Source organism: Macaca thibetana, chromosome 19 (assembly GCF_024542745.1).
Source record: "Macaca thibetana thibetana isolate TM-01 chromosome 19, ASM2454274v1, whole genome shotgun sequence".
Classification (NCBI taxonomy): Eukaryota; Metazoa; Chordata; class Mammalia; order Primates; family Cercopithecidae; genus Macaca; species Macaca thibetana.
This window is the reverse complement of record NC_065596.1, coordinates 22864254-22890246: the sequence shown is the minus strand read 5'-3', so window position 1 is coordinate 22890246 and position 25993 is coordinate 22864254. Positions and strand designations below refer to the sequence as shown.

The window sequence follows — 25993 nt, the reverse complement described above, 5'->3', positions numbered from 1 at the left end:
GGTGCAGATGGAAAAGCTCTTAGCCTCCCTGCAGCACGTGCTGGACAGTGCAGACCTGGAGGCCTGCTGAGGCACCAGGTGCCAGCCTCTCCACAGTGTGGGCAGCAGGCAGGGCCCGAGAGTCTGCATTTCTAGCAGAATCCCATCTACTGCAGGCTTCAGAACTCTTGGAACAATTCTTTTTTTTTTTTTAACCTTTTATTGGGAAACTTTTTTTTTTTTGTTTTGTTTTGTTTTTTGAGACGGAGTCTCGCTCTGTTGCCCAGGCTGGAGTGCAGTGGCGCGATCTCGGCTCACTGCAAGCTCCGCCTCCTGGGTTTACGCCATTCTCCTGCCTCAGCCTCCTGAGTAGCTGGGACTACAGGCGCCCGCCACCGCGCCCGGCTAATTTTTTGTATTTTTAGTAGAGACGTGGTTTCACCGTGGTCTCGATCTCCTGACCTTGTGATCCGCCCGCCTCGGCCTCCCAAAGTGCTGGGATTACAGGCGTGAGCCACCGCGCCCGGCCTGGGAAACTTTTTAACTACAGGAAAATTAGAAGAATAGCATAAAGAATACCTGAATATACCATCTAGATTTATCCATTATTAATATTTTATCAAATGTATCTATATGTATTTACATCCATCTGTGTCCACATACACCATTCCTAAGGATCGGAGGGCGCGTCTCCTAAAATGACAACCGCACGCACCCACCGGCAGCATGCCGGAAAACGGCTGCCGGGAATCCCGTGTCATCTGTGTCTAGGCCCTGTTCCCAGCTCGAGAATTGTTTCACAAGTGTTTCTCATAGCTGGTTTTTTCAGACTGGAATCCAAGGTTCTTATTCCATCTGGTTATTAATTAATCTCTCTAGTTTTTATTAAGATACAATGGGCAAGTAGTAAACTACACCACTTGATGGATTCTGGCCCACGCACACACTTATGAAACCATCCCGACGTTCATGGCAGTGTGCACTTATCCCCAAAGGTTTATAGTCTCTTAATCCAAAGCAGTTGGGACAACTTAAAATATGATAACCATGGATAGGGAAAAAAAAAAAAGGATGGTTGGTGGGTGGGATCAGGAGAACAGCCCCAGCCCCAAGGGCGGCCTAGGAACTGGACCCGAGGCTCCTGGCTCTGGCCGCCCAGTGAGCGATGAGGGCCCGGGAAGTGGTGTCCCAGAGCAGGCGCCCTTGACAGCGGGAGGCTGGCAGAAGGGGCTGTGTGGTTTGGGCCACTGTTTCACGTGGCTCTTGAGCTGCTGGAGGTTTCCGTAGTCGTCTTTGTCACCTGCTAGAGAACTACAGGCTGAAATCCAACTTCATCTCTTCTCATGTCATCGCTGCTGCTGCCGTTCTCCTGCCATCCTAAAGTCCCTGCTTCACACTGGAGTGTTTTTCCACTTTGTAGTGGTTGTAATTCAGAATAACTGAAGGCATGGCACGCACTGTGCTGTGTGTCAGTTTAGCTGAAATTCAGCCTTGCAAAAATGCTGAATCCCTGTCTCCTTGGGTCTCTAGAAAGATGAGAAGCGTCTCAGCAGAGCCCAGTGTTGTTGGTTGCCCTTTGGACCTAGCAGGCTTGTGGAGTGTTCTGCTCTGGCTTTCAGCTGACTCAAAACCAGTGCGGATTGAGCTTCACGTCCCACGCAGCTCGCGGGAGGGTTTGGAGGCTTCCCGCGTGAACTAACTGTCCTTCCCTTCTTCAACAGCAGAAAGGACCCAGGAGTGATAACAGTAAATCAAATAAGATATTTGTCGGTGGAATTCCTCACAATTGTGGTGAGACAGAGCTCAGGGAATACTTCAAGAAGTTTGGAGTGGTGAGTTTCTCCCCACCCCAGCAGCACTGTTGGGACAGAGCCGCTTCTGCTCAGTCCTCGGCCTTCTCGGGGCTGAAGTGGCGGAGCCGCAGGTGCGCAGGCCTTTCCGGCTGGGAGCTGTCTCTCTCTCATTTCCCTGACGCCTGCGCTCTCCAGAAAGACAGAAAGCCCAGCCTTTGCCTTCGTGGCCATTTCGCGTCCCAGTAGGGTAGTTCTGCAGTGAACCAGCTTGACAGCCTTCAGGGCAGCCGCCCGATTCCATTGTGAACACCATGGGGTCAAGTGTCAGAGAGGGGCAGTTACACAGAAACGGGGTTCATCGTGGCCTGGGCGAGCCAGCCAGAGCTGATTTTCCAGTGGGCAGGTGGGAAAATGCCCGAGCTCAGTTGAGCCTGGTGCCAGAGGGAGCTGGGACAGCCGGGAGTGGGCCAGTGGGGAGCCGTCCCAGTCACCTGAGGCAGGGGCATGCAGTCACCCCAAGGTCCTGCTGGGACTCATGCCATGCCCCGCAGGTCACACACGAGCCCCGCCAGCAGGACAGCCCTGCGTGCCCGGGTACTGCGCATGTTCATCAGCTGGTGCCTGAGGCCTGGGCCAGGAGTGAGAGGCCCCGAGCGGGGCCTGGGAGCACAGCCTCCACCAAGGAGCTGTGTGTGGCTGCCCCGCCACTTCAAGTGAGGGCCGAGTGTGCCCTTTGCTTCCCGCGTTTGGGTGGGAAGGGCTTCTGTGGGGTCTCCTGGTTCCCACGTACCCTGCATTCACACATGGCCTGGTTCACACGTGGCCAACATTGTTGGCCCTTCCTGTCCCTCAGCACACATGTGAGCGGGGCCATGGGCAGCCCGGAGGCGGATATCCAGACGCCTGCCCTGGAGCTGCTTCTCACTGCCTGCTTCTGGCCCTGGGAGTGTTGGGGCTCCCGCCTTTCTCAGACGGCAGCCCCATGGAGCAGCTGTTGCCCATGCACCTCCCCTGCTCAAGGAGGGCGCGCCCTATGCTGAGAGTTTGGGTTTGTGGGAACAGGCTGTGCCCTCAGAAGAACACCCACGGTGCTGGCCGTGGTGCCCGAACTGACGCCACTCTCTCCTTCCAGGTCACAGAGGTAGTCATGATCTATGATGCCGAGAAGCAGAGGCCCCGAGGTAAGGGCAGATCTAGTTTGTCCTCAGCCTTCTCCCTGCTCCTCCCTCAGATGGCAAACTATCTCACCCGCCAGGCACACACAGGTGGCGGCTGTAGCAAACAGCCTCAGGAAAGGACGATTTGGAGACAAATGACTAAAATGTGGGCTCCTCATGTGCACCCCATTCAGCCTGTCTGTGCTTCCCGAGGTCAGACGTCACACATTGTTTTTGGCTTGTTCTTTTCAAGTTTTTATGACTTGACATGAGTCTCGGCCTGGATTCTGTTTTTCACTGTCCAGAAGAGTGTGGTCCTCCTGCATTTGACCTTCCTTCACCCTCGTCCAGTCCTCCCAGTGTGGCCGGTCTCATTTCGTGTCGTCAGCTGAGTCAGCTGGCTCGGTGTGGAGCTTGGACTTTCCGTGATCCATCCCATGCTTTTTTTTTTTTTTTTTCTTCTTTTCTTTTCCTTTCCTTTTTTTTTTTTTTTTTTTTTTTTTTTTCGGTTTTGTTCCCTCTCTGAAGTCAGCAGGGCAGGTGGGAGGAGGGGTGAGGAGTCACCTCAGGGCCTCCCCTCGTTTTCCCTCAGCTTCCTGCCCGCCCATCCATGCTGGTTTGTGGAGCTGGGACGATGGGCGCCCAGTTTCTGTGCCCCTTTTCCGTGGCTGCTGCTGTCTGTCCCGCCCGCTGCCCGCATGGTTTTGGTTCATCGGCTGCTCTTGGCGGCCCCGGGAGCAGATCTGCAGCCTGGGTCTGCCCGCCGCGAATGTGCCGCCCCCGCACCGGCCCAGGTCAGTCCGGGCAGCCCCGAGCGCCAGGTGGCGCCGCAGCATGCCCGCCATGCTGGAGCATAGTTTGCCATTTGAACCTCCCTCCCCACGGTTAGGAGCGCTCCTCCTCCATGTCGGTTACGCTGTTAAGTCTTAGTCGTAACTTAATTTAGACATACATGCTTAGTGACGTACTTAAGTGTTTCATAGTAAAGTACAGTGATGTTAAGTAAGCTGTTTTTCCTTTTCTCTCTGTGAATTGTGTGTGATTAACGATATCTCTTTAGATTTCTCTTCTCCAGGTGCTAAATTATATCACACAGGTACAGGCCAGTCCCGCAGTCAGAGGAGGGAGCGGCTTTGCTCCAGTGGGGTGTAAACGAAGTTTCAGGTGTTTCTGTCCCGCTTCCTCAGTGGTGATGTCGCCTCTTGACAGCCGCATTCCTAGACAGCGCTCAGGGCGCCTCCCCCAGGACCCAGCGCCTCTTGCACTGTGCCCGGACCAGGCGAGCCCTGTGGTTTCAGACACTCCTGCAGTTTGCGAAAATGTCTACTTCTAAATATGTTGTTTCATTTCCATCACCGATGCCGTGTTCCAAATACTGCCTCTGATCTCGGGAAACTTGAGTGCGCGGGAATCCAAGGGTTGCTTCTAGATCCTCCTGGTCCCCCTCCGGCTGCCCAGAGCTGGCGCCCTTTCTCCTTGCATCCTGTCTTGTCCCATGTGGACGGGACATGGCGAGTGTTGCTGAGTCCACACTCGTGTACGGAGCACTTCGGGGCCAGCGCGTGGCCACATGTCCTTAGATGTTGGGCTTTGAAAGTGTCCCTTGGGTGTCAGGCGAGTGGAGGGCCAGAGAGACGCCACGGTACTGCTTGGCGGGTCCTCCCAGAGAGTGTGTCCTCTTCCCTTGGCCTTTCTGCATCTTCTGAGATGGGTCTGTGTCCCCCTCCCCACCACCTCCTCCCTCTTCCTCTCCATTGACTGAAGGTCATGGCCATGTCCCTGTCGGGGACCCCGCCTGTGTCTCAGGCACACAGTGTCTGTGCGGGTCCCCGCTTGGACCTCCCACGTCTGCCCTCGGCCCGCCTGCTCCAGCCGCTGCCTCGTTCACCTCTCACCCCCTCAGGTCTTCTCCATCCTGCGCTCCTCTCGCTGTGTGCCTTGCCCCCCTGGTCCCTCCGCCTCCTCCTCCTCCTCCTCCTCCTCCTCCTCCTCCTCCTCCTGTCAGGTTGCAGACACTGCGTGCACAGCCACGCTCAGGTGCACGCGTGTGCTCAGGACGGTGGGAGGCTCCTGAACCACAGTGACCTTTGTCCCCTCACAGTCTGAGCTGCCCTTTCTGCCCCGTTTCCATCTTTCCCTGCCCCCAGTTTTGCTTGTCCGTTTCCGCCTGGTCCCGGCTACAGCAGCCCCGGTCCCTGTCTCTTCAGCTTGAGAGGCCCCACGGTGGGCTGCTCCTTCCGGGGGCCCTTGCCTGCTCCCACCCCCACGGCCCTTCTCTGCCGCGCTCATTCACGCCTCACGCCCGTGTCGCACTGTCCCCTGCTGTGTGGTGCTTTGTCACGCACCCTGTGCCTCTGGCGTGGGCAGCCCATCTTCAGCCCGGTCTCAGCTCTTCCACGTCCGTCTTTGTTCTGTGAGGTCTTGGGCAGCTGTCTGCCGCGCACTTCCATCTGGGGAGGGGCTAGTGCTGCCTGGGCCCCGCCTCGGGAGGACTGTGCTTCGCGGCGTCGCGCTCCACCCAGCTGGGGAGGCCTGGAGAGTCCAGCGCACTCCTGCGCCTAGAGGAGGAGACCCGCCCCGTTAGCTGGGGGCCGCGCTCACCCCAGACCCACTAAACTTCGTTTATACTGCCACTCTCGTGTTTGGGAAATGCTAAATTTTTTTTGCCTTTAAAATTTTCTGTTTTGATCCCATGGTGCATCTCGCTCTTGCTGCTGACAGCAGAGTCTGACCTGCTGGAACCCGTTGTGGCCTGTATCTTTGTGCATTGTTTATCTACCTGTATATAATATGCATATATGCGTATGATATGACCTCTCCTAGGACTCCTTGGGCTTACCCAACAGTGTTGGGTAAGCCTAGTGAGGCACCAGCTATGATAGATACTGTACCTGTTAACGCTTTAGAACGATATATGGCTGCTGTCAGCACTAGCTGCAAAGCAAATTGCAAGCCAAGGGGGAGAATCCTGGGTTTCAGAGAAGCAGACACACATCCACGGTGCACACCCCTGACTGAGGTGGAGCGTTCCACGTGGGCCCCCGGCCTGCAGGGTTCACTGGCAATCTCTCCACAGGCGAGAGCCAGAATATTCCAGCACAGGCCTCTGACCTTCCCCTGGGGGGCACTTTGTCTGCCAGTAGTGATGGAGGCCCTCACCGTTCCACTGTCTCCACTGCTGCTTTCTAAGATGAGCTCCTTGTTCCAAATCTGTTCGTGACACGGAGCCCCAGTCCTGGGTGTCTGGGGCGGAGACTTGACTTAGGCCTCAGTCAGCAGAGCCGTCACCGGGAGTGCGGACGTCACCGTCTGTCCACTCCGTGTCCAGTCGAGTGGCGGCTCCTGGGGAGGGAGGCAGCCGCCCCAGGGGCCCACAGCGCCCCACACACAGCTTAGCTGAAACCCAAGGTCGATCCCTCGGCCCGTCCCTAATACTGTTCATCATCCTGTTTTGTGTCACAACACCCTGCTACCTTGATTCACTCTTCGTCGTTGGCTAGGTTTTGGATTTATTACTTTCGAGGACGAACAATCAGTGGACCAGGCTGTCAACATGCATTTTCACGACATCATGGGCAAAAAAGTGTGTAGTTGTAGTTTTATTTTACCTTAAGACCAAACCAAGTCTTAGGCAACTTAGGGGTTTCACTGGAAAGGAACATTCCTTCACAGAAAGGGTCGGGCGAGTTCGTCCTGTGAACCTTCGCTGCCTAAGGTGGACCTGGGTCTTTAGATGTGAGGAGGGTCCTGTCCTTCCTAAGCACCCTTCCTGCGGGGTGGGCGTCTCTCAGCTTTGCTCCTGGAGCCCTCCCTCTGGGTGACCTGGGACTGGGCAGGGGGAGGGGGTGCTGGGGCCGGGCGGCTGTGGCGGTGTTGGGGCTGGCTCCAGTGAAACCGCAGCGTTGCCTCAGGCTTGGTTTCCACGACCACTCCTTCAGATGTCTGCAAATCCCCATTGTCCGACACTGACCTGTAATGTGATCAGCAAGGGACCTTTGAGAGCCCAGGTTCCGCTTAAAATCGAAAGCACAGTGGAAACATCATGAAGGACTGGTTGTTTGAATTGGGTCACTTACTGTGGAACTCCGGCACCAGCCACATGCTCTCGGTAGTACTCAGCCACCATGCAGTCAAGTGACCTCTGGTTGTGTCATCTTCATACTGTGTTACCCCCGGAGGTGAGAGGGACAGGAGGCCACCCCACCCCCACCCCCAGGCCAGCCCTTGGAAGGTGTGTGTCAGAAAGGGGTCCCTAAATCCTTGTTTTACCTGGACCCTTGGAGGTTCTTGAGAAGCGGACTCTGAAATAAGTAACTGGTAGAAATTCTACAGTGTGGAATTTCTTGCAGTTAGCAAAAGCTTAGGGGTCCAAGTTTTTGCAGGATTCCTGTCTTGGTCCTTTCAAACCAAGGAGCTCCGCTGGCTGTGCCAGGCCGCCTCACACACTGAGTGGGATTCTGACCCGGCCTCCCTGGTGTGGCAGCATCTCCCTAACAGGAGATGACGCTCAGCCCTTGGGACAAGGCCGTGGTGGTTTTTTCAATTAAAATGTCCTGGAGGGAGCATCGCGCTCATTGTCTCCTGCCCCCGCCCTCTGCCCCAGCCCGAGGTCTCCATAGCAGAACTTTTTTAAAAACAGTAGCCTGTGTAGTTATTTTTATATACAGGTGGCTTAGATTTGGTTGCAGACTTCATTAATTCCCTTTAAACCCAACTAAAATAGGAGACACAATCTTTGTTCCGACATTCAGCGCAGCTTGTAGTTTAAAATTAGCATGCAGGCTGCATGGGTGCGCGACAGCACAAGCAGAGGTTCAAGGAGTCTGTGCTCAGCGTTTTAAGGGACTACAACGCTGACACTTTGGGGAAAGCATGGTCTTGGTCTGTGGGACAGAAAGTGCTCTGTACAGCGCACACACCTGCTGTCCCTGGGCAGCCCGCAGGTGCCCCCAGCCGTGACTGGTCTGCGCGAGCTCCCAAGCTGGGCGACCTCAGTGTGGGTCTCGCCTTCCAAGCAAGGCAGTCGTTGGAGTCCAGCTTGCCCGGCGCCGACCTTCACTGGTTGGCTGGAGCGACACTGGCCCCTCATGGGGATTTTCTGTTTGTACAGTGTTTGGTCCCGGGCGGTAATTAACCCTCCATGCCAGGCGACTCTGCATTGGTGCATTCAGATAGGAAGGGGTAAAAGAATTTTTTTTTTTTTTTTTTAAGTACAAGGACTGCTCTGCTTTGTAAGCAGGAACCACAGTCCCCTAAGGAGAGTGTGTGAGACTCGTTAATTGGAGTTCTTTGAAACGGGTCTCTTGGTCCTGCTGTCGCATTGCCGTGAGCTAACGGGATCCTGTTCCCATCATAGGCGGGTCCTTGGGGCATTGGGCAGGTGGGGGCTTTGTGCCTCACGGCTGCTGCTGTCTGTTCTCTAACAGGCAGAACTGAGGGATTCTGAACACCGGATGTGCAGCTCTCCAGACTGAGACCCCAAGGCCGGCTGCAGGCGGATCCATTGTCTCTTTATTCTCATTACAGTTTATCATAAAAATAAGACAAATTCAGGATTCTCAAATGCTGAGGCAGCCCCGGAATTGGGGGAGTTTTGTGTTGTCAATCCGCCCATATTTTCAAGCAGGCATTAAAGGAAGGTCAGCCACTGCGCCTAGAATAAGTAGGTCAGGCCTGCTCCATCCATTGTCCCTGGCCCTGCACCCTCCTCCTGAGAAGGCTGTGGCTCCTGACACTTCTAGAGAGCAAGGGCCCCGGGCTGCTGAGTGAACACAGTATGAAGATTGCTTACTGATCCAAATGTCCATTTTATTGCATGTTTGTTACTTTTTTTTGTTAGATGTAATGTAAGATTCTCTTATCACATCCATTCCCTCTGACATTATTTTTGAGTTAATTGAGATTCTTTAAGCGTTAGCCTGGGGAAGGTAAGTCTTTATCTTCCATTAGACATTTTAAATTAAAAAATCTAAGTAAAACACCAAGCGTGTTTCTCAGGTATGAGTTAAAAGCACAGGTGGGCGGGCTCTGAGCGGTCCAAAGGGCAATGAGGATGCCGATTGCTGGGAAGATCCTGGTCCCTTTTTGTACCCGTGTTTTCAAGAGGAAGGAGGACACTGCCATTTTACTTGAGTGAAAGACCCTTCATCATGCAGGAAACCCCGAGGGCTCTGGGCTTGGTCCTGCTGCCCTGCAGCGGGCGGGCTCTGTGTGTCTTACAGTTGTATCTGTTGTACCTGAGAAACATTTTTTAAACAAAAAAATTCAACACAAAAAAAATTTTTAAGAAAAAAATGCTACTGGCCTAAATAAGGTTTATAGTTAAGTATTTAGTCTTAAGTTGTAAGATGCTAAGTGTAGTTGTAAGTTACCCAAGGGTGTGTCTAAAGGGAAGGGGGTGCTGGGACTGGCAGCCTCGCCCTAAACCAGAGCTCGGTTTGTTTAGGTGGAAGTTAAACGAGCTGAGCCTCGCGACAGCAAGAGCCAAGCGCCGGGACAGCCAGGTGCCAGCCAGTGGGGGAGCAGGGTCGTGCCCAACGCTGCCAATGGCTGGGCAGGCCAGCCCCCGCCCACGTGGCAGCAAGGATACGGCCCGCAAGGTAAGGCCGAGGCACAAGTGCCTGTGGGAAAATTCCCCTTCTCAGACTCGACCTGGGCATCCTGGGCTCTGCAATCACCATGGCCTCCACACCTCTGCTGTGCATGCACAGAGCCGATGTTGGCAGAGCTGGCACAGCACAGTGTCCTTGAGCCCCCACGAGGTGCCAACTGAGAGCCAGCTCCTGGGCAGCACCCGCAGCCTCCTTAGTAGCGGGGTGGCCACGGCTTCGGTGCCCGTCCGGGGCCTGGGACTCGCTGTCACGGGGAAGAGCTGCAGTGAGCGTCTGCACCTCGCAATCATGTGCCACAGCGGGTCTGAGCAATGAAACCCTGAAAGGGCTGGCATTGCCAAGCTGAGCTCAGAATCAGGGTGCTGCCCCCAGGGGGCCATGAGGACCCGGCAGGCTTTGGATCTTTGCCACCTGCCGTTCCCTCTGCAGTGCCATGGGCCCTCAGTGGCCAGACCCATGTGTGGCCGACCTGCCCCCCTCGGAGCTTCCAGCAGCCACAGAACCCCTGGGCTTGGCGGCAGCCTGACCCAAGTTGCAGGTCAGGGTTCCAGATGTGCCTCATCCGGGTCCCGAGACTGGCTTCCCTGCACCTCGTCTAAAATCTTTCTCTCTGGAGCCTCCCTTGTTGGAAACTCAGAGGTGCTGTGGGACGGTCCCTGCCCTCTCGAGGGTTAGAAGTCAGGTTTCTCTGGGTTCCTCAGGTGGGGCTGGGAGGTCACCCGTTCCCCAGTCAGCAGACACAGTGCCTGCCGCCTGTCAGGGCGCAGAGGAAAGTGGCTTCAAGGCTGTTCTACAGGGGTGGGGAGCGCCTCTCTGCTCAGCATTCAGGGCCTTTGCCCTCAGGACAAACGAGCTCTGAGCACAGGAGGCTCCAGGCTCGGTCCCAGCCCCTGACGTCCATGCTCTGCGGCTCCTTCTCTGCATCGGGCACCTGGGTGGACATGGCGCCAACCTCCTCTTCTGTTCTCTTATCTAGGAATGTGGGTGCCGGCAGGACAGGCGATTGGTAAGTCCTTGTTTATAGAGCAAAGGCGGGGACAGAAGCCACATGGCAGGCTGACTGACCAGACATCCTGGGGCAGCCAGCAAAGCCTGGTTCCTGTGTCCTGAGTGCTAGAGAGGAAGAGGGTGAGGGTCCTGCTGGGGCCTTGATCTGGTTGTGGCCAGGCTGTGTCGTCCAGCGCTCTCTGCCCATCACCCCTGTACTGTGTGTTTCAGGTGGCTATGGACCGCCCCCTGCAGGAAGAGGAGCCCCCCCACCACCCCCACCGTTCACCTCCTACATCGTATCCACCCCTCCTGGAGGCTTTCCCCCTCCCCAGGGCTTCCCTCAGGGCTATGGTGCCCCGCCACAGTTCAGTAAGTCTAGGGGGCCTGTGGGAGGGCCTCCCGCCTGCTCCGGAGACACCACGTGGTGGGTGGGGGTGATGGGGAGTCTTATGTTACACGTCCGGCCTCAGCCACAGGGAAGGCCATAGGTGGGGTGCCGGCTGGTCAGCAGGTCAGCTGCCACCAGGCCCTTCACCTGCAGATGGGCTCTGTTGCGCGTGGCCTCGCTGGTTATGCTAAAGGGCGACCCAGGTTCCTGTGGGTTGGAGAACTCACTGCAGGAATGTCTGTGTCCGGCCAGTTCTCACAAGCTCCTGAGGAGACGGAGCCTGCCTGGACTTCGTCTCTTAGCCTGGTACTTCAGGATTGTCTGGCATTTGTTTGAGGGTGCACAAGCTCTAATTTTTTTTTCTTTTTTTTTTTTGAGACAAGAGTCTTGCTCTGTCACCCAGGCTGGAGTGTGGTGGCGCCATCTCGGCTCACTGCAAGCTCCGCCTCCCAGGTTTACGCCATTCTCCTGCCTCAGCCTCCCGAGCAGCTGGGACTACAGGCGCCGCCACCGCGTCGGGCTAATTTTTTTGTATATTTAGTAGAGACGGGGTTTCACTGTGTTAGCCAGGATGGTCTCGATCTCCTGACCTCGTGATCCGCCCATCTCAGCCTCCCAAAGTGCTGGGATTACAGGCGTGAGCCACCGCGCCCGGCCTCACGAGCTCTCGGTTTTTACTAATTTTCCTGTACCCGTCAGTTGTAATTACAGAGCTGAGTGTAAGATCAGCCGACACACCCAGGGTTTTATTTTATTTTATTTTTTTGTTTTGTTTTTTGTTTTGAGATGGAGTTTCACTCTTGTTGCCCAGACTTGAGTGCAGTGGCCCAGTCTTGGCTCACTACAACCTCCGCCTCCTGGGTTCAAGCAATCATCCTGCCTCGGTCCTGAGTAGCTGGGATTACAGGTGCCCGCCACCACGCCCGGCTTATTGTGTATTTTTAGTAGAGAACAGGTTTCACTATGTTGGTCAGGTTGGTCTCGAACTCCTGACCTCAGCACACCCAGAATTTTAGACGGGCCCCCAGGGTGGGGCCTTGGCACCCTCCAGTAGAGAAGAAGGGACACGGGCCATACGTAGGGTGTCCTTTCTAGGAGTCTTGCGTCCCTTACCTGCCTAGCCAGGGATTGCGCCTCACAGCATGCAACCAGCAGGAATGGTATCGTGATCTGATTTCACCTGCAGCCCCTGGGCCCTGGGGGTGTTTTACAGTTGGGGCATATCACAGTGTGAGCTAGTCCTGTCTGGGGGGCTTGGAGGCTCCACATGGCCATGGCACAGGAGCAGGCAGTTCCGCCCTCTGGCCTGAATCAGGCTCTGCACTTGGAGGCCCGTGGGCCAGATGACTGGTAGGAGGCGAGCTGGGTAGAACCTCGGCCCACCTGATGTCCAGCAACAGAGAGCAGGGCGGCAGCACCTCCGGCCCGGCAGTCCCTTCCAAGCACGTCAGGATGCGCCCTTGCCTGTGCTGGCAGCTTCCTAAACATGGGGGCTGGGCATGGGGGCAGGTTTTTGTCTGAAGGAGCGATTTTGCTGTGGGGTTACTTGCTCCTTGAGTTCTTGTCCGAGGCACACCTGGTGGCTGCTCCGCGACGAATGAGGCAGCCGTGCTGCAGCTCAGCGTCCCGCCACGCTCCCAGGAGCATGTGTTTTCTGGGGGGAGCGGCCCAGGACCGTGGCTCTGTGGTCCATTCTGTGGATGTCCACAAGGCCTGGGCATTCTGTGGGTTCGGGTGGCAGTCCCGTCCGGGCAGCTCCTGCTGGTCTGCCCCAGCTGCACAACACGTCTCGGGCCTTGCTGTCTTGTGCCTCTGCAGGTTTTGGCTACGGGCCTCCACCTCCACCGCCAGATCAGTTTGCCCCTCCGGGGGTTCCTCCTCCACCGGCCACCCCCGGGGCAGCACCTCTGGCTTTCCCACCGCCTCCATCTCAGGCTGCCCCGGACATGAGCAAGCCCCCGACAGCTCAGCCAGACTTCCCCTATGGTCAGTATGGTAAGTGGTCTCCTGCCATGCCGCATCCCCGCTGGCCCCAGGACCCTGGGCACGGCCTGCCTTCTCCTGCTTCCTTCCCCTGCTGGACGCCCCCCAGCCTTTACCTGCTGGGAAGGGGAGAGGGAGGAGAGGGAGGTGCAGGGGTTGTTGGAGAGACCTTGTGGCAACTCCGGCCCCAGCAGAAGGGAGCGCGGGAGTCTTGGTCGCAGCAGAGCATTCGTCGCAGGGCCTGCATGTGTGGGAACCTGAGTGGTGACTGGGTCAAGGGAAGTGGGTCCCACGAGGCTGTGATCACTGTCTCAAGGTTGAGGCCCTTGGTGTGGGTCCCGCGGGCACTGGCCCCTTGGTGGGTTCCAGTTGCTGACGTCATCAGCATTCTGTGGGTCCAGACCCTGCTTGGGGCAGAAGCCGGGTCTGTAGCAGGCGTGGCCTGGATGTGGGCTTCGCCCTGGGCTGGATGGCTGTCGTGGCTTGGATCTGCCTGGACGTGATCTGTAGGCAGCGCATGTGCTTCTGGGGCAGGAGCTTGTGGGGGGCAGGGTCAGCACGGGTCAAGGTCTGCATGTTTGTAGTTCTCGCCCTGCACCGAGCCAGGAGTCACAGCAGCCTTGCTCAGGATCAGTGCGGTGGCCTCAGTGGGCAGGGTTCCAACTACAGTCGGCCCCTCCAGCACCAGGGGTCATTCCCAAGCCGGGTTTGAGAACATGGGGCACCCGTCTCCAGGTGGCCGCGGGCTTCTGGGGTGCCTGTGAACACGCTTCCTTTAGGCCTGGTGGAGGCCGGGGCGTGGGAGTTGTTTGGCCGAGGTGCCCGCCCACCCACCTCGCATGGCTCTGGTTCCCCTGCCCCCACGCCCAGGCCTTGGGCCGAGGTTGCCGCATGTGTGGGTTCTTGACCCACCACCAAACCCTGGCGTGTCTGAGACTGGCAGGGGGGCGTGAGGCGCCCAGTTGGGGCGTGGCGTGTGTGTCAGCCGCTGCTCTTGGTGGCGGCTGCTTGGGTTGGTCACCCCGGTCTCGTCTCTTGCCAGGCCTGGGTTCCTATTCTCCAGCCCCGCCGGGCTGCGGCCCACACTTTGTTTACAGTCTTATGGTCAGGCTGAGCAGTGATGTGGCCTAGGTAGGTGCCGCCTCCTTCTCCAGGGTCCTCCCACCCGCCTGCACCGGGAGGTGGACGTGGCTTCCTCTGCCGTCCCGGGCGGGGGTGGACGCTGGCGGTGCCCTCTGGGATGGGGCCCTTGCCAGTGCCAAGATGTTGGCCACAAGCCTTCAGCGGGCCCAGGATCCCCCAGAGAGAGCCCACGCCCACCCGTGCCCATGTGCACCCGACTGGGAACCCAGAGGTCATGGGAGGGGCTTCTTGCCAGGTGTGCAGTGGGGTGGGGAGCAGCCCGAGCAGCTCTGTCCTTGTGAAGACACCGCTGTCCATGCTCCTGAGGTTGGCTGTGTGGGCCGGACGGGCTGCAGGGTGTGCTGGCCCCTCAGCCAGTGGTGTCACTGGGGCAGTCAGGTTGGGCCCAGAGACCCTTCCCTGACACGTGCCACCAATGGATGTGCCCTGACAGGAAGGACAACGTGGGGTCTGGTCTGCGATGGAGGGGCAGGCCCTGTATCACTGCAAGGGCCCATCAGGGGTTTTCTGAAACTCCAAGAGCCAGCTTTGTAGAAGCCCTGTCCGCCGTGGTACCTCGGGGCATGCGTGTCTCCAACCCCCGAGGCTTCTCCAGCCTCCCCTCGCCCCCCCCTCGCCCAACCACGTCTTCGGGATTGAACAGGGAAGCAGCGAGGTTATGTGGGCCGTGAGGGCTCTGGAAGCCACTTTTCTCTGTGTGCGCCCTGCTCACGTGATTTTGAGGGAGAGAACACGCCCGGGGCTCCTCTCTCTGGCCCAGGTGCTGGCCTCAGAAGGGCCCCACCCCACCCTGTGGGGCCTGTGGACTCAAGGCGGGCTCGGCGGAACTGTGTCCAGGTGGCCACGCTCAATGGCAGTGCCAGCTGCCCGGGGACTGCCCCGAGCTCACAGGACTCTCTCCCCCAGCAGGTTACGGGCAGGACTTGAGTGGCTTTGGACAGGGCTTCTCGGACCCCAGCCAGCAGCCTCCCTCCTACGGGGGCCCCTCCGTGCCAGGGTCCGGGGGCCCCCCCGCCGGTGGCAGCGGCTTTGGACGAGGGCAGAACCACAACGTGCAAGGGTTCCACCCCTACCGACGCTAGCCCGCGGCGCCGCGACGCCTGCACGGCTGACCCAGGATTCCAAACTTGGGAACTCGTGACAATCACAAACGTGGCGGCAAAGTAGCGACTCAACCTTGGGGGGCGGGGGGGCGCGAGGCTTTTGGAGCGGCTGTGGGTGTCGTCTGGACTGAGGTTTTTAAATATTTCTTTCTCTAACCCATCAGCACAATAAAAAAAAGTCACTGGTTCAACAACAGGGTTTAAAAAAAAATGTCTTCAGCTTTAATTCAAAACTTCAGGTTTCTTTTTCTTCCTTTTTTTTGGAAATTATTTTCCTGAGCCTTTTGTTTTACAGTATATTGTAAACTTTTATGTTAAAGAAAAAATATACATTTACAAATTGTGAGATTTTTAAGAGAAATTTTCTACAATGTATACTGGCTTATTTTTTAATTTAAAACAGGGTTTCCGTCGGCACTGGTGGAGGGGGTGCGCTGTTAGTCTCCTCGCTCCTGGCTTTGGGGGTTGGGACTTGGTGGTCCAGAAACTCTGGGAGCTTCAAGAAGAAATCTACTGAGTGTGTTTCTGTTTTTTGTTTAATTCCTTGCTTTTGTCGACTGACCTGCTTGGTAGTGTCTGAGGTGAACTGTGGGGGTTGCGCACAGCCAGCCACGTGGATCCCACGGCAGCGCCGAACCGGAACCGAGTAGGAAGCCATTCTCCCCAGGCACGTGGCTTCAGGGCGTTTCCCATTGACCAGTTTGACCCTGGTTTGAATAAAGAGAAGTGCGTTTGGATTAGAAACCACTTTGTGTCCGTTTTTTCCCTCCTTGGTCTTGGCCTGTGCCTACCCTTCCAGTGCCTGGAAAGGTCTGAAGCGTGACGGAGGCGCCCTCACCCTGCCCTTGGCTTTTGGTGGTCTCAGCAGCGCCGAGGGCTTCAGGGCAGAGGCTGAGTGGAGAGCTGGGCCCATCCCTCAGTGGGTCTTGCGATGCTGTGACTTTTAGGATATGGCCGCCACCGGTTTTCTGGGGGAATGTGGGCTCCAGGCTTTTCTCATCTCAAGACCTTTAGTCACATCTTTTGCCATGGAAGGTGACACATCCCCAGGTTCTGGGGATTAGGACAGGGGCATCTTTGGGAAGCGATACTCTCACTCTGTCAGGGAAGGCGAGACTTATAAAAAGGGCCGGGCGCGGTGGCTCACACTTGTAATCCCAGCATTTTGGGAGGCCGAGGCGGGTGGATCACCTGAGGTCAGGAGTTTGAGACCAGCCTGACCAACATGGAGAAACCCCATCTCTACTGAAAATACAAAATTAGCTGGGTGTCGTGGCGCACGCCTGTAATCCCAGCTACTTGGGAGGCTGAGGCAGAAGAATCGCTCGAACCCGGTTAGGTGGAGGTTGCAGTGAGCCGAGATCGCACCATTGCACTCCAGCCTGGGCGACAAGAGCGAAACTCCGTCTCAAAAAAAAACAAAAACAAAAAAAAGGACCGCGAAGTCCCAAATTGGAAGCCTACAGCGTGCCAGGCGTGAGACTGCAGGCAACAGCCAGAACCCCTGCCCCAGTTCATATTCTGGGGACAGGGAAGGTTTGGCTTAGTTTGGAGAGAGCCAAGAAAAGGGGTACCTCCCACATCCCTGTGCAGCGCAGCTTCCTCACTGAGACAGGACCCCTCAACGCCTCGGCCCAGGAAGCCAGCTCCATTCCCTGCTGTCAGAGCCTCCTCCCATGTCCTCAGGAGCTGCTGCCCCAGTTTCCAGGAGGGCCAGGCGGGGGCGGCTCTCTCTCCACACCACAGGTCATCATGGTGTTGAGTGTCAACCCCTCCCATCACATTAGCTCCCCCAGCCAAGGGGCAGCACTCACAAAATCAGCTTCCCAGCCAGGACGGTATCTGCTGCAGGAAAATGGGCAACGTGGATGGGCCCCACACACAGGTCCTGTGCTCCTCGGGATGGAGACTCAGCCCTTCCTGGGTACAGTGTAATTGCTTCCCTTGGGACTGTGGGGATGGATGGCTGGGGAGAGCTCAGCTCCCTGGACAGTGCCACAGCTAAAGTCGGGTTCCCAGAGGTTTTGTGCTTTTTTTTTTTTTGAGGAGTCTCAATGTCACCCAGGCTCACTGCCAGCGCCTCTCATGCCTCAGCCTCCCAAGTAGCTGGGATTACAGGCGCGCCACCACCATGCCTGGCTAATTTTTTGTATTTTTAATAGAGATGGGGTTGGCCAGATTGGTCTTGAACTCTTGACCTCAGATGATCCACCCGCTTCGGCCTCCCAAAGTGCTGGGATTACAAGCATAAGCCACCGCGCCCAGCCGGGTGCCACATCATAGTTAATAATCACTTTCAACTTTATACTTAATTCCAGTAAGATATAGAAACGTCACTCCTAGGCCGGGCATGGTGGCTCACGGTTCTAATCCCAGCACTTTGGGAGGCCAAGGCGGGTGGATCACCTGAGGTCAGGAGATCGAGACCAACATGGCCTAGCCAACATGGAGAAACCCTGTCTCTACTAAAAATACAAAATTAGCCGGGCATGGTGACAGGTGCCTGTAATAGCTACTTGGGCGGCTGAGGCAGGAGAATCACTTGAACCCGGGAGGCAGAGGTTGCAGTGAGCCGAGATCACGCCACTGCACTCCAGCCAGGGCAACAGGAGTGAAACTCCGTCTCAAAAAAATAAAAAAAAGTCACTCCTACATAGTTCTAGTTACTCCTCTTCCTTTTTGAGCTATCCTTATTATTCATACTACATTTACATAACAAACCCAGTGATATTCCTAACTTTATTTTTGAGACAGGGTCTTGCTTTGTTGCCCAGGCTGGAGTGCCGTTGGCGTGATCACGGCTCACTGCAGCTTCGACCTCCTGGGCTCAAGGCTCAGCCTCCCGCGTAGCTGGGAATTATTGTATTTTTTAATATTTTATGTCCATGTGTACACAAATTTTTGTAAACACACATTTTTGTATTTTTTTGTAGAGAGGCAGTCTCGCTATGTTGCCCCTTACTAACTTATATACAAAATGTTATAGCTGTTAAAGCCTGATTTGTGCTTTTCAGGGAGGTCCTGTCCCTGCTCTGGTATCTGTAATGACCTGTCTGCTTCCCACACGGGGACCTGAACCCTCAAACCGCACCTACGAGCAAACAGTAGGCGCTCCATAGATACTTGTTGAGGTGGGTGCCATCGTGTAGATGACGGAGCACGAACCCGAGGCTCAGGCAGGGGAGGCGGCGTGTCCAAAATCCCACTCCGTGGAGGGAGCGGCTCTGCAGACCTCAGGCCGCGGCTGCTCTAATCCCCGCAGCCTGTGTTTTGCCCTCCAGACGGCAGAGGGCGTGTGTTCGCCGCCGGGAAAGCGGAAGCGCGTGTGCGCGCACAGCTGAGGGGGCGGGACACGCCGGCAGTCTCGCGATAACTGCGCAGGCGCGGACCAGAGCGCTCTTTTCTGAGCATCCGGCAAGATGGTGAGTGCTGCGAGTTGGGTAGTCTCTGCCGGGCCTATCCGGCGCCATCCACCCTCTGACCGTCCCGCGGGGGCCGCAGTTCGGCCTCCCGACTACGGCGGCTTGCTACTGACCCTGGAGGCGGCTGGATGTTGGGGCACGGGGCGGACCCGGTGGGTGTCGGGACGACGCGGGGTCGGGAAGGCCTGTCCGGGCCTTCATGTCTGGGTCCCCGTAACCCGGAGCCGCGCGTGACCCCCAGGGACGGGTTAAGGCGGTGTGTCCCTGTCGGGCTTCTGTCCCCGGCGGCGCCGCCGCGCGTCTTCCACGGTGTCCTCGGGCCCGGTGGTCGTGGGAGGTGGGTGTCGGGATCCCGCTGACGCCCGACCCGCGCCCGCGCAGGCAGAGGTAGAGCAGAAGAAGAAGCGGACCTTCCGCAAGTTCACCTACCGCGGCGTGGACCTGGACCAGCTGCTGGACATGTCCTAGTAAGGGCGGCTGGCAGGGGTCGCGGGCGGGGCTGGGCCAGCGGTGGGGCTTGTCGGGTGCGGGCGGTGGGGCGGGGGTCCGGGGGTCCGAGCGCCTCTGCGGCGGTGGGCGAGCACAGTCTCCGCCCGGGTTTGGGACTGAGCGTGGTCTTGCGCCCAGAAAACTGTCCAGAGACGTTGAGGTTTTTACTTATTTTCAACCTGCTCCCCGTTGTTACCTTTTCCGCGGATTAGTTGGAGGGTGTAGCCACTGTCTGTAGCCAACGTGACTTAAGATAACGGGCAGCCTTGGATTCTAAGGGCAGTGGCAGTAGCTGGGTCCTGTCCAGGCAGGGTGGTGGTGGGCATCTGGCTTTCCTTTTTATTTTTTTCATTTTTTTTTTTTTTTTTTTTTTTTTTTTTTTTTTTACTATTTTGAGACGGAGCCTCATCCTGTCTCCCAGCCTGGAGTGCAGTGGCTCGATCTCAGCTCACTGCAGTCTCCGACTCGCGGGTTCAAGCGATTCTCTTCCCTCAGCCTCTCGAGTAGCTAGGATTACAGGGGCTCACCAACGCGTCCCACTAATTTTTGTATTTTTAGTAGAGACGGGTTTCAATGTTGGCCAGGCTGGTCTCAAACTCCTGACCTTAGGTGATCCACCTGCCTCCCGAAGTGGCTGGGATTACAGGCGTGAACCACCACGCCCGGCCTTGATTTTTAATTATTTGTAGAAACAGGGTTTCTCTATGTCATCCAGGTTGGTCTTGAACTCCTGGGCTGAAGCGACCCTCCCGCCTCAGCCTCCCAAAGTGCTGGGAATCACAGGCGGGAGCCACCGCGCCCTTCCTGCCTTCTGCTGCGTTTTTAGAGGCCTTGGGCCCGACCTGTGCGCTACAGCATGTTGTCTGAGACTGTGGTCTCCGGGCCGCTTGTCCTGAGTCTCTGCAGTCACACGGTGGCTCTTGCATCTGAGGGATGAGTCGCGCATATCTGGCGGGGATGCCAGAGGGACTTGGCGTGTTCATTGCGGTCACTACAATGGACAGTGACAAGTCCAGTGCGGCTTTGTCCCTGGGGAGAACCAAGCTTTAGTTCTCTGTCCCCCGGAGTGGGTAGGGTGACCCCAGGCCGGGCCGCTCACAAAACTCTGCCTGGTGCATCCTCTCCAGCGAGCAGCTGATGCAACTGTACAGTGCGCGCCAGCGGCGGCGGTGAACCGGGGCCTGCGGCGGAAGCAGCACTCACTGCTGAAGCGCCTGCGCAAGGCCAAGAAGGAGGCGCCGCCCATGGAGAAGCCAGAAGTGGTGAAGACGCACTTGCGGGACATGATCATCCTGCCAGAGATGGTGGGCAGCATGGTGGGCGTCTACAACGGCAAGACCTTCAACCAGGTGGAGATCAAGGTGTGTGCGGCCGTCCCTGCCAACCGGACTGGGCCCGGGGTGGGCTGGGGTCGCCTGACGCGGGCGGGATCGCCTGACACCCAGCTCCGCTCTTGGTCTCCTGCAGCCCGAGATGATTGGCCACTACCTGGGCGAGTTCTCCATCACCTACAAGCCCGTGAAGCACGGCCGGCCCGGCATTGGAGCCACCCACTCCTCCCGCTTCATCCCTCTCAAGTAGTGGCTCAGCTAATAAAGGCGCACCTGGCTCCAGTCCTTCGTGGAGCTTGTTCTTCCCGGTGTCCGGGGCTTTGGGAGGGGCCTGGGCCTGGTTCAGGTTTGTGGTGTGAGGAGGTTCAAGCTGGACTTTTAGGGCTGTGTGGGAGTGTTGCGTGGATGGCCTCAGTGTCCAAGACTGATAGCTGTGCAGTCCCCATGCCAGGTCCGCTGCCCCTGCTCCTGTCTGCGGGGACAGCTGTGGAGACAGCTGTGGAGCTGGGCGCCCAAGCCCAGGTGTAGCCCCATCCCTTTGATCCCCTCAGCGTTCTTGACCTCGGGGCAGCTCCCTGGCCTCACGCTGTCTTCTGGGTGCCCCATGTAGAGGGGGCACCCTCCTCAAGCCCCCCACCTGGCCTGGGCTCTCCTTTCTGGCTTCCCTCCTCTCCTATTGGGAGGGTTCCCGCAGGAAGTGAAGCAGCAGCAGGAAACTGGGCGGCCTGAGCCTCTCCCATCCTCACCCCTGCCTGGCTCCTCAGAGGCTCCTGACGCCAGGCTGCTGGAGTCTGCCCTCCCGGCAGGCCCTATGGCTGCAGCCAGCCCCGTCTTCCCAGCCTGGGGCCCCGTGTCCCGTGGCGAGGCTGCACCGCCTGCGGCCTGGCCAGCTCTGTCTCCTTTGTGCAGGATGCTTAAAAGAACAGGACAAGGCGGCCATGCCTCTGGGCGGGGGTACGTCCAGCCCTTCGTGGGCTCCCTAATGGCGTAGGTGGGTTGGGGAACGTTGTGAGAACTAACCCCGTTCAATGCTGACGTCGCCCTCAAACCAGGCGGGAGGTGGTAACTGCTCAGTAAGCACCCAGCAGAGCGGCCCGGGGATGGCGGCAGGGAGGCCACCGCTTGGGCAGTGGACAGGAGGGTGAGAGCTCAGCCAGGCAGGTGGGGGCGGGAGAGATGTGAGGAGCCCCACCTCATTTCACCCTCAAATGCCCCACAACAGCCTCCTGTGGGCCCTCTTCTGTGATGTCACTCCTTTTTTTTTTATTTGTTGCCCAGCTGGAGTGTAGTAGTATGATCATGGCTCACTGCAGCCTCCATCTCCTGGGCTCAAGTGATTTTCCCACTGCCTCCCAAAGTGCTGGGATCACAGGCATGAGACACTGCACCTAGCTCTATCTTCACAGTTAAACATGATTAGTGGCCAGGCGCTGTGGCTCATTCCTGTGATCCCAGCACTTTGGAAGGCCGAGGTGGGTGGATCACCTGAGGTCAGGAGTTGAAGACCAGCCTGGCCAACACGGTGAAACCTTGCCTCTACTGAAAAAACAAAACGGGCCGGGCGCGGTGGCTCAAGCCTGTCATCCCAGCACTTCGGGAGGCCGAGACGGGCAGATCACGAGGTCAGGAGATCAAGACCATCCTGGCTAACCCGGTGAAACCCCGTCTCTACTAAAAATACAAAAAAAAAAATTAGCCGGGCCTGGTGGCGGGCGCATGTAGTCCCAGCTACTCAGGAGGCTGAGGCAGGAGAATGGCGTGAACCCGGGAGGCGGAGCTTGCAGTGAGCTGAGATCTGGCCACTGCACTCCAGCCTGGGCGACAGAGCGAGACTCCATCTCAAAAAAAAAAATACAAAACCTGGGCATGGTGTCTTGTGGCTATAATCCCAGCTACTTGAGAGGGTGAAGCTGGAGAGTCACTGGAACCCAGGAGGCGGAGATGGCACTCTATCCTGGGCGACCAGAGCTAGACTCTGCCTCAAAAAAAAATAAGAAAACAAAATTTACTCTTGTTCTTACCTCTCAATTTGGAATCGAGTTACAATACAGAGAAAGTGTGGGTCCATGTTTTTCTCTCTGATTGGGAAAAGGTGGGTTGGACAAAGGAAGGACGGCCCAGCGTTATAAGCTTGGGTCCAGTACAGCTGGGACCCCCACAGGCAGCATGAGACTGGACCTGGCTGGCGGATGCACAGAGGGACCCGCACCCGGTGGGACAACGTGCTGCAGTTGGACATGCCTCTCAAGCCCTCCATTGGACCGGGTGTCCTGGCCAACCCTGCCAGTAAGTAAGGAGACCAGGGAGGCCCCTGAGGGCCTGGACCTGGCTGCATAGTCAGAATTGGGGGCGAGTCTTGGCTGGCAGCGCCTGAAATATGTAGAATATTTGAAAATTGGCCTGTCGGCTGACCTGAACCAACCTGGGCTTGAAACCAAGGGTCGAAAGTTTGCAGTATGGTGTGGCTGCTAAGTCTCCACCAGAGGTCTCTGGGCAGCACTGGCCAGGTTCACTTCGGCATGAACAGCAGAAGCCTGTGCAGGACCCAACTTCAAAGGCCCACCCCAGGTCCAGCTCCAGGAGAGGGAGGGAAGGCATGTGAATGCAGGGCTCATTGTAGTCTCAGTTGTCAGCATTTGGAATTCTTTGTATTTAATGTATTTTTTGAGACAGTCTCCGTCGCCCAGGCTGGAGTGCAGTGGCGCGACCTCAGTCCACTACAGCCTCTACTCCCAGGTTTGTTTGTTTCTTTCTCGAAGTCTCACTGGAGTTCAGTGGCATGATCTCGGCTCACTGCAACCTCCACTTCCAGGGTTCAAGCGATTCTCCTGCCTCAGCCTCCCAAGTAGCTGGGACTACAGGTGCGTGCCACCACACCCGGCTAACTTTAGTGTTTTTTTAGTAGAGATGGGGTTTCACCATATTGGCCAGGCTGGTCTTGAACTCCTGACCGTGATCTGCCCGCCTCGGCCTCCCAAAGTGCTGGCATTACGGGTGTGAGCCACCGCACCCAAATGCCTCCCAGGTTAAAGCAATTCTGCCTCAGTCTCCCAAGTAGCTGGGATTACAGAAGCACCGCCCATGCCTGGTTAATTTTGTATTTTTAGTAGAGACAGGATTTCACCATGTTGGCCAGGCTGGTCTCGAATTCCCAATTTCAGGTGATCCACCCTCAGCCTCCGAAAGTGCTGGGATTACAGGTACGAGCCACCGCACCCTTCCTGGAATTACTTATTTTTATTTGGTTTTTTTTTTGGAGACAGTCTTGCTGTCGCCCAGGCTGGAGTGCAGTGGTGCAATCTCAGCTTATTGCAGCCTGTGCCTCTCGGGTTCAAGCAATTCTGCCTCAGCCTCCTGAGTAGCTGGGACTACAGGCGTGTGCCACCACGCCCGGCTAATTTTTTGTAGAGACAGGGTTTCACCGTGTTAGCCAGGATGGTCTCGATCTGACCTCGTGATCCGTCTGCCTCGGCCTCCCAAAGTGCTGGGATTACAGGCTTGAGCCACCGCGCCCGGCCTGGAATTCTTTTTAAAAATGAAATTGTTGAGGCGTTTTAGGTGCTTTTTGCCTCAGATAAGCAAAGTGGGAAATGAGTGAATGCCCCGCTGAAACAGCTTTATCTGCAGCGTAGTTTTTCAACCCTGACCATTAGAAATCAAAAGTGGTACACCGTGGTGCACACTTGAAGTCTTGCTGAGGCCCTTTTTAAAAATAAACCAGTGGAAATGACAGAGCTTTTGAGCTACCAGGTCCATCTGCAGAGTAAATGACAGATGTGTGGGGCTGCACCCACGGTGAGGCAGCTAGCTGCCAACAAGCTGCAGGGCCCCTCCCCGAGGAAAGCATAATGGGAATGGGTGCTGGGCCTCACTTTGCTTTTGCAGAGCTTTATTGGCACCCAGCTGTGCCCATTCATACCTGTATTACTTCTGTCGGGCACACGCTGAGAATTTACCGTTTGGACCTTGACGGGAAGTTTTCTGTCCATAAAAGCCCTCCCTGCACACGCCCCTGTCTGGCCAGCGCTTGTGCTAATGGGTAATTCCCTTGGTTTTCTGCAGTTGGAATCCAGCATGTGTGATCAGGGAAAATATATATTAGTATTTAAAGCAAAAAGATACTGCCCTCCCCCACCCCAATTCAGAGAGACACGTCTTGGTGGCCAGGTTGCGCCCTAGGTCCACAAGCATTTGCGGGGTGTCCAGGAGCGGGGATGGGAGCCCTTAACTAGCACTAGGGTGCCACTGCTGGGCCCCACTCCCAACTCAAGGCCCAGGCTCTGTCTTTAGGCCTCTGGCCACATCCACACTTCTGTTTCCTTCTTTTTTTTTTTTTTTTTTTTCCTGAGACAGTCTGGCTATGTTGCCCAGGCTGGAGTGCAGTGGCACAATCTCAGCTCATTGCAACCTCCTCCTCCTGGGTTCAAGCGATTCTGCCTCAGCTTGCCAAGTAGCTGAGACTACAGGCGTACGCCACGACGCCGGTTAATTTTTTGTATTTGTAGTAGAGACGGGGTTTCGCCATGTTGGCCAGGCTGGTCTCGAACTGCCGACCTCAGGTGATCCACTCGCCTCAGCCTCCCAAAGTGCTGGGATTACAGGCGTCAGCCACCGTGCCCGGCCCCACGCTTCTTCCGTTTCTACCCTCTGGTCCCACACCCCGCTCCAGAACCTGCGGGGACTCTCCGAGACCTGCCTGGCCCCGTCCGTGCCGTCTCAGACAGGCCGCTCCGTCCTCATCAGGCTCCGGTCTGGCCCCGGCGCTGCGGGTCAGCTGCCTTCAGGCCCTGACCTGGTTCCCGCCGCTTCTCACATCCCCGCGGCCTCCCGCCTGGACGGCAGTTTACAGTGAACCCGGCGCCCTCCCCTGACTTCTGAAGCAGGAGTCCTGCGTGGCCCCGAAGCCTCCCCAGCGGCCGCACGGCTGCGTCCCGGCTCCGGGGTTCAGCTGAGCCACCTGCTGGAGGCGGCCTGTCCTCGCCGCCCTGCTAAAGCGGCGCCCCTTTCTCCGGCCGCTCGTTCTTTGGTTTCCAGGGACTTAGCACAATTCATAGCACCCCCGATCCTGCCCGGACCCTATCTTCCCCCCATCATCCAGCCCTCGACCCGCGCAGCCGCCTGAGCCCTCTCCCGGCACCGCCCACGGCCTGTTCTCCGCGCAGCCGCCAGCCGGCGCCCGTGAGCCTGGAGTCGGGCGCGGCCCTGCTCTGCCCACAGCCCGCGGTGGCTCCCACCTCCCGCAGGGCCTGCGCGACCTGCCCCGGGGCCTCCCCGCCCTCACTGCCCTAGCGTGCTGCACTCTCCCCCAACACTCCCAGGGCTGTTCGATCTCCCCAGCAGCTCCCCGCGCCCTGCCCGCCCCGCTGGCGTCTCTCCCCAGCCCGCTGCAGTCCCCTCGTCAGCTTCCCAAGGGCAAGGGTTTTGTTTTGTTCATTGCAGGGGGCCCAGCACACAGTAGGTGCTTAATACATGCTTGTTGCATGAATGCCCGCGTGCCGTGTCGCCCCCTTAAGGCGGTCCCCCGCGCGCCGGCTCGGCGCCCAGCAAGCCTTGTGTGCGCAGGTGATGTGATGTTTGCTGAATGACTAATGAACCTCAGGCGCG

The 25993-nt window shown here is 57.1% G+C and overlaps 2 protein-coding genes across 12 annotated transcripts in view; both read left to right on the top strand.

Annotated features, from left to right (window-relative positions):
* The window catches only part of DAZAP1 (DAZ associated protein 1), a 29223-nt gene extending 13332 nt beyond the window's left edge, over nucleotides 1-15891 (top strand). For 3 of the 11 annotated variants that reach the window (XM_050770565.1, XM_050770574.1, XM_050770573.1), the window contains exons 5-12: nucleotides 1701-1811; nucleotides 2905-2953; nucleotides 6430-6512; nucleotides 9375-9528; nucleotides 10517-10546; nucleotides 10759-10899; nucleotides 12737-12913; nucleotides 14951-15891. In XM_050770565.1, coding sequence (XP_050626522.1) covers nucleotides 1701-1811; nucleotides 2905-2953; nucleotides 6430-6512; nucleotides 9375-9528; nucleotides 10517-10546; nucleotides 10759-10899; nucleotides 12737-12913; nucleotides 14951-15126 — 921 coding nt within the window. In that variant the 3' untranslated portion in view covers nucleotides 15127-15891. Of the gene's footprint in view, nucleotides 1-1700; nucleotides 1812-2904; nucleotides 2954-6429; nucleotides 6513-9374; nucleotides 9529-10516; nucleotides 10547-10758; nucleotides 10900-12736; nucleotides 12914-13943; nucleotides 14033-14950 lie in introns of those variants that run through there. The other 8 variants (XM_050770567.1, XM_050770568.1, XM_050770570.1 and 5 more) reach the window with 8 other exon arrangements.
* A 2684-nt stretch (nucleotides 15892-18575) lies between these two features.
* Nucleotides 18576-20671, top strand: RPS15 (ribosomal protein S15). The gene is given in 5 exon segments (XM_050770886.1): nucleotides 18576-18721; nucleotides 18951-19036; nucleotides 20186-20226; nucleotides 20229-20419; nucleotides 20526-20671. Coding segments are annotated over 5 exon segments (456 nt in total). The 5' UTR covers nucleotides 18576-18697; the 3' UTR covers nucleotides 20640-20671.
* Nucleotides 20672-25993: the final 5322 nt, after the last annotated feature.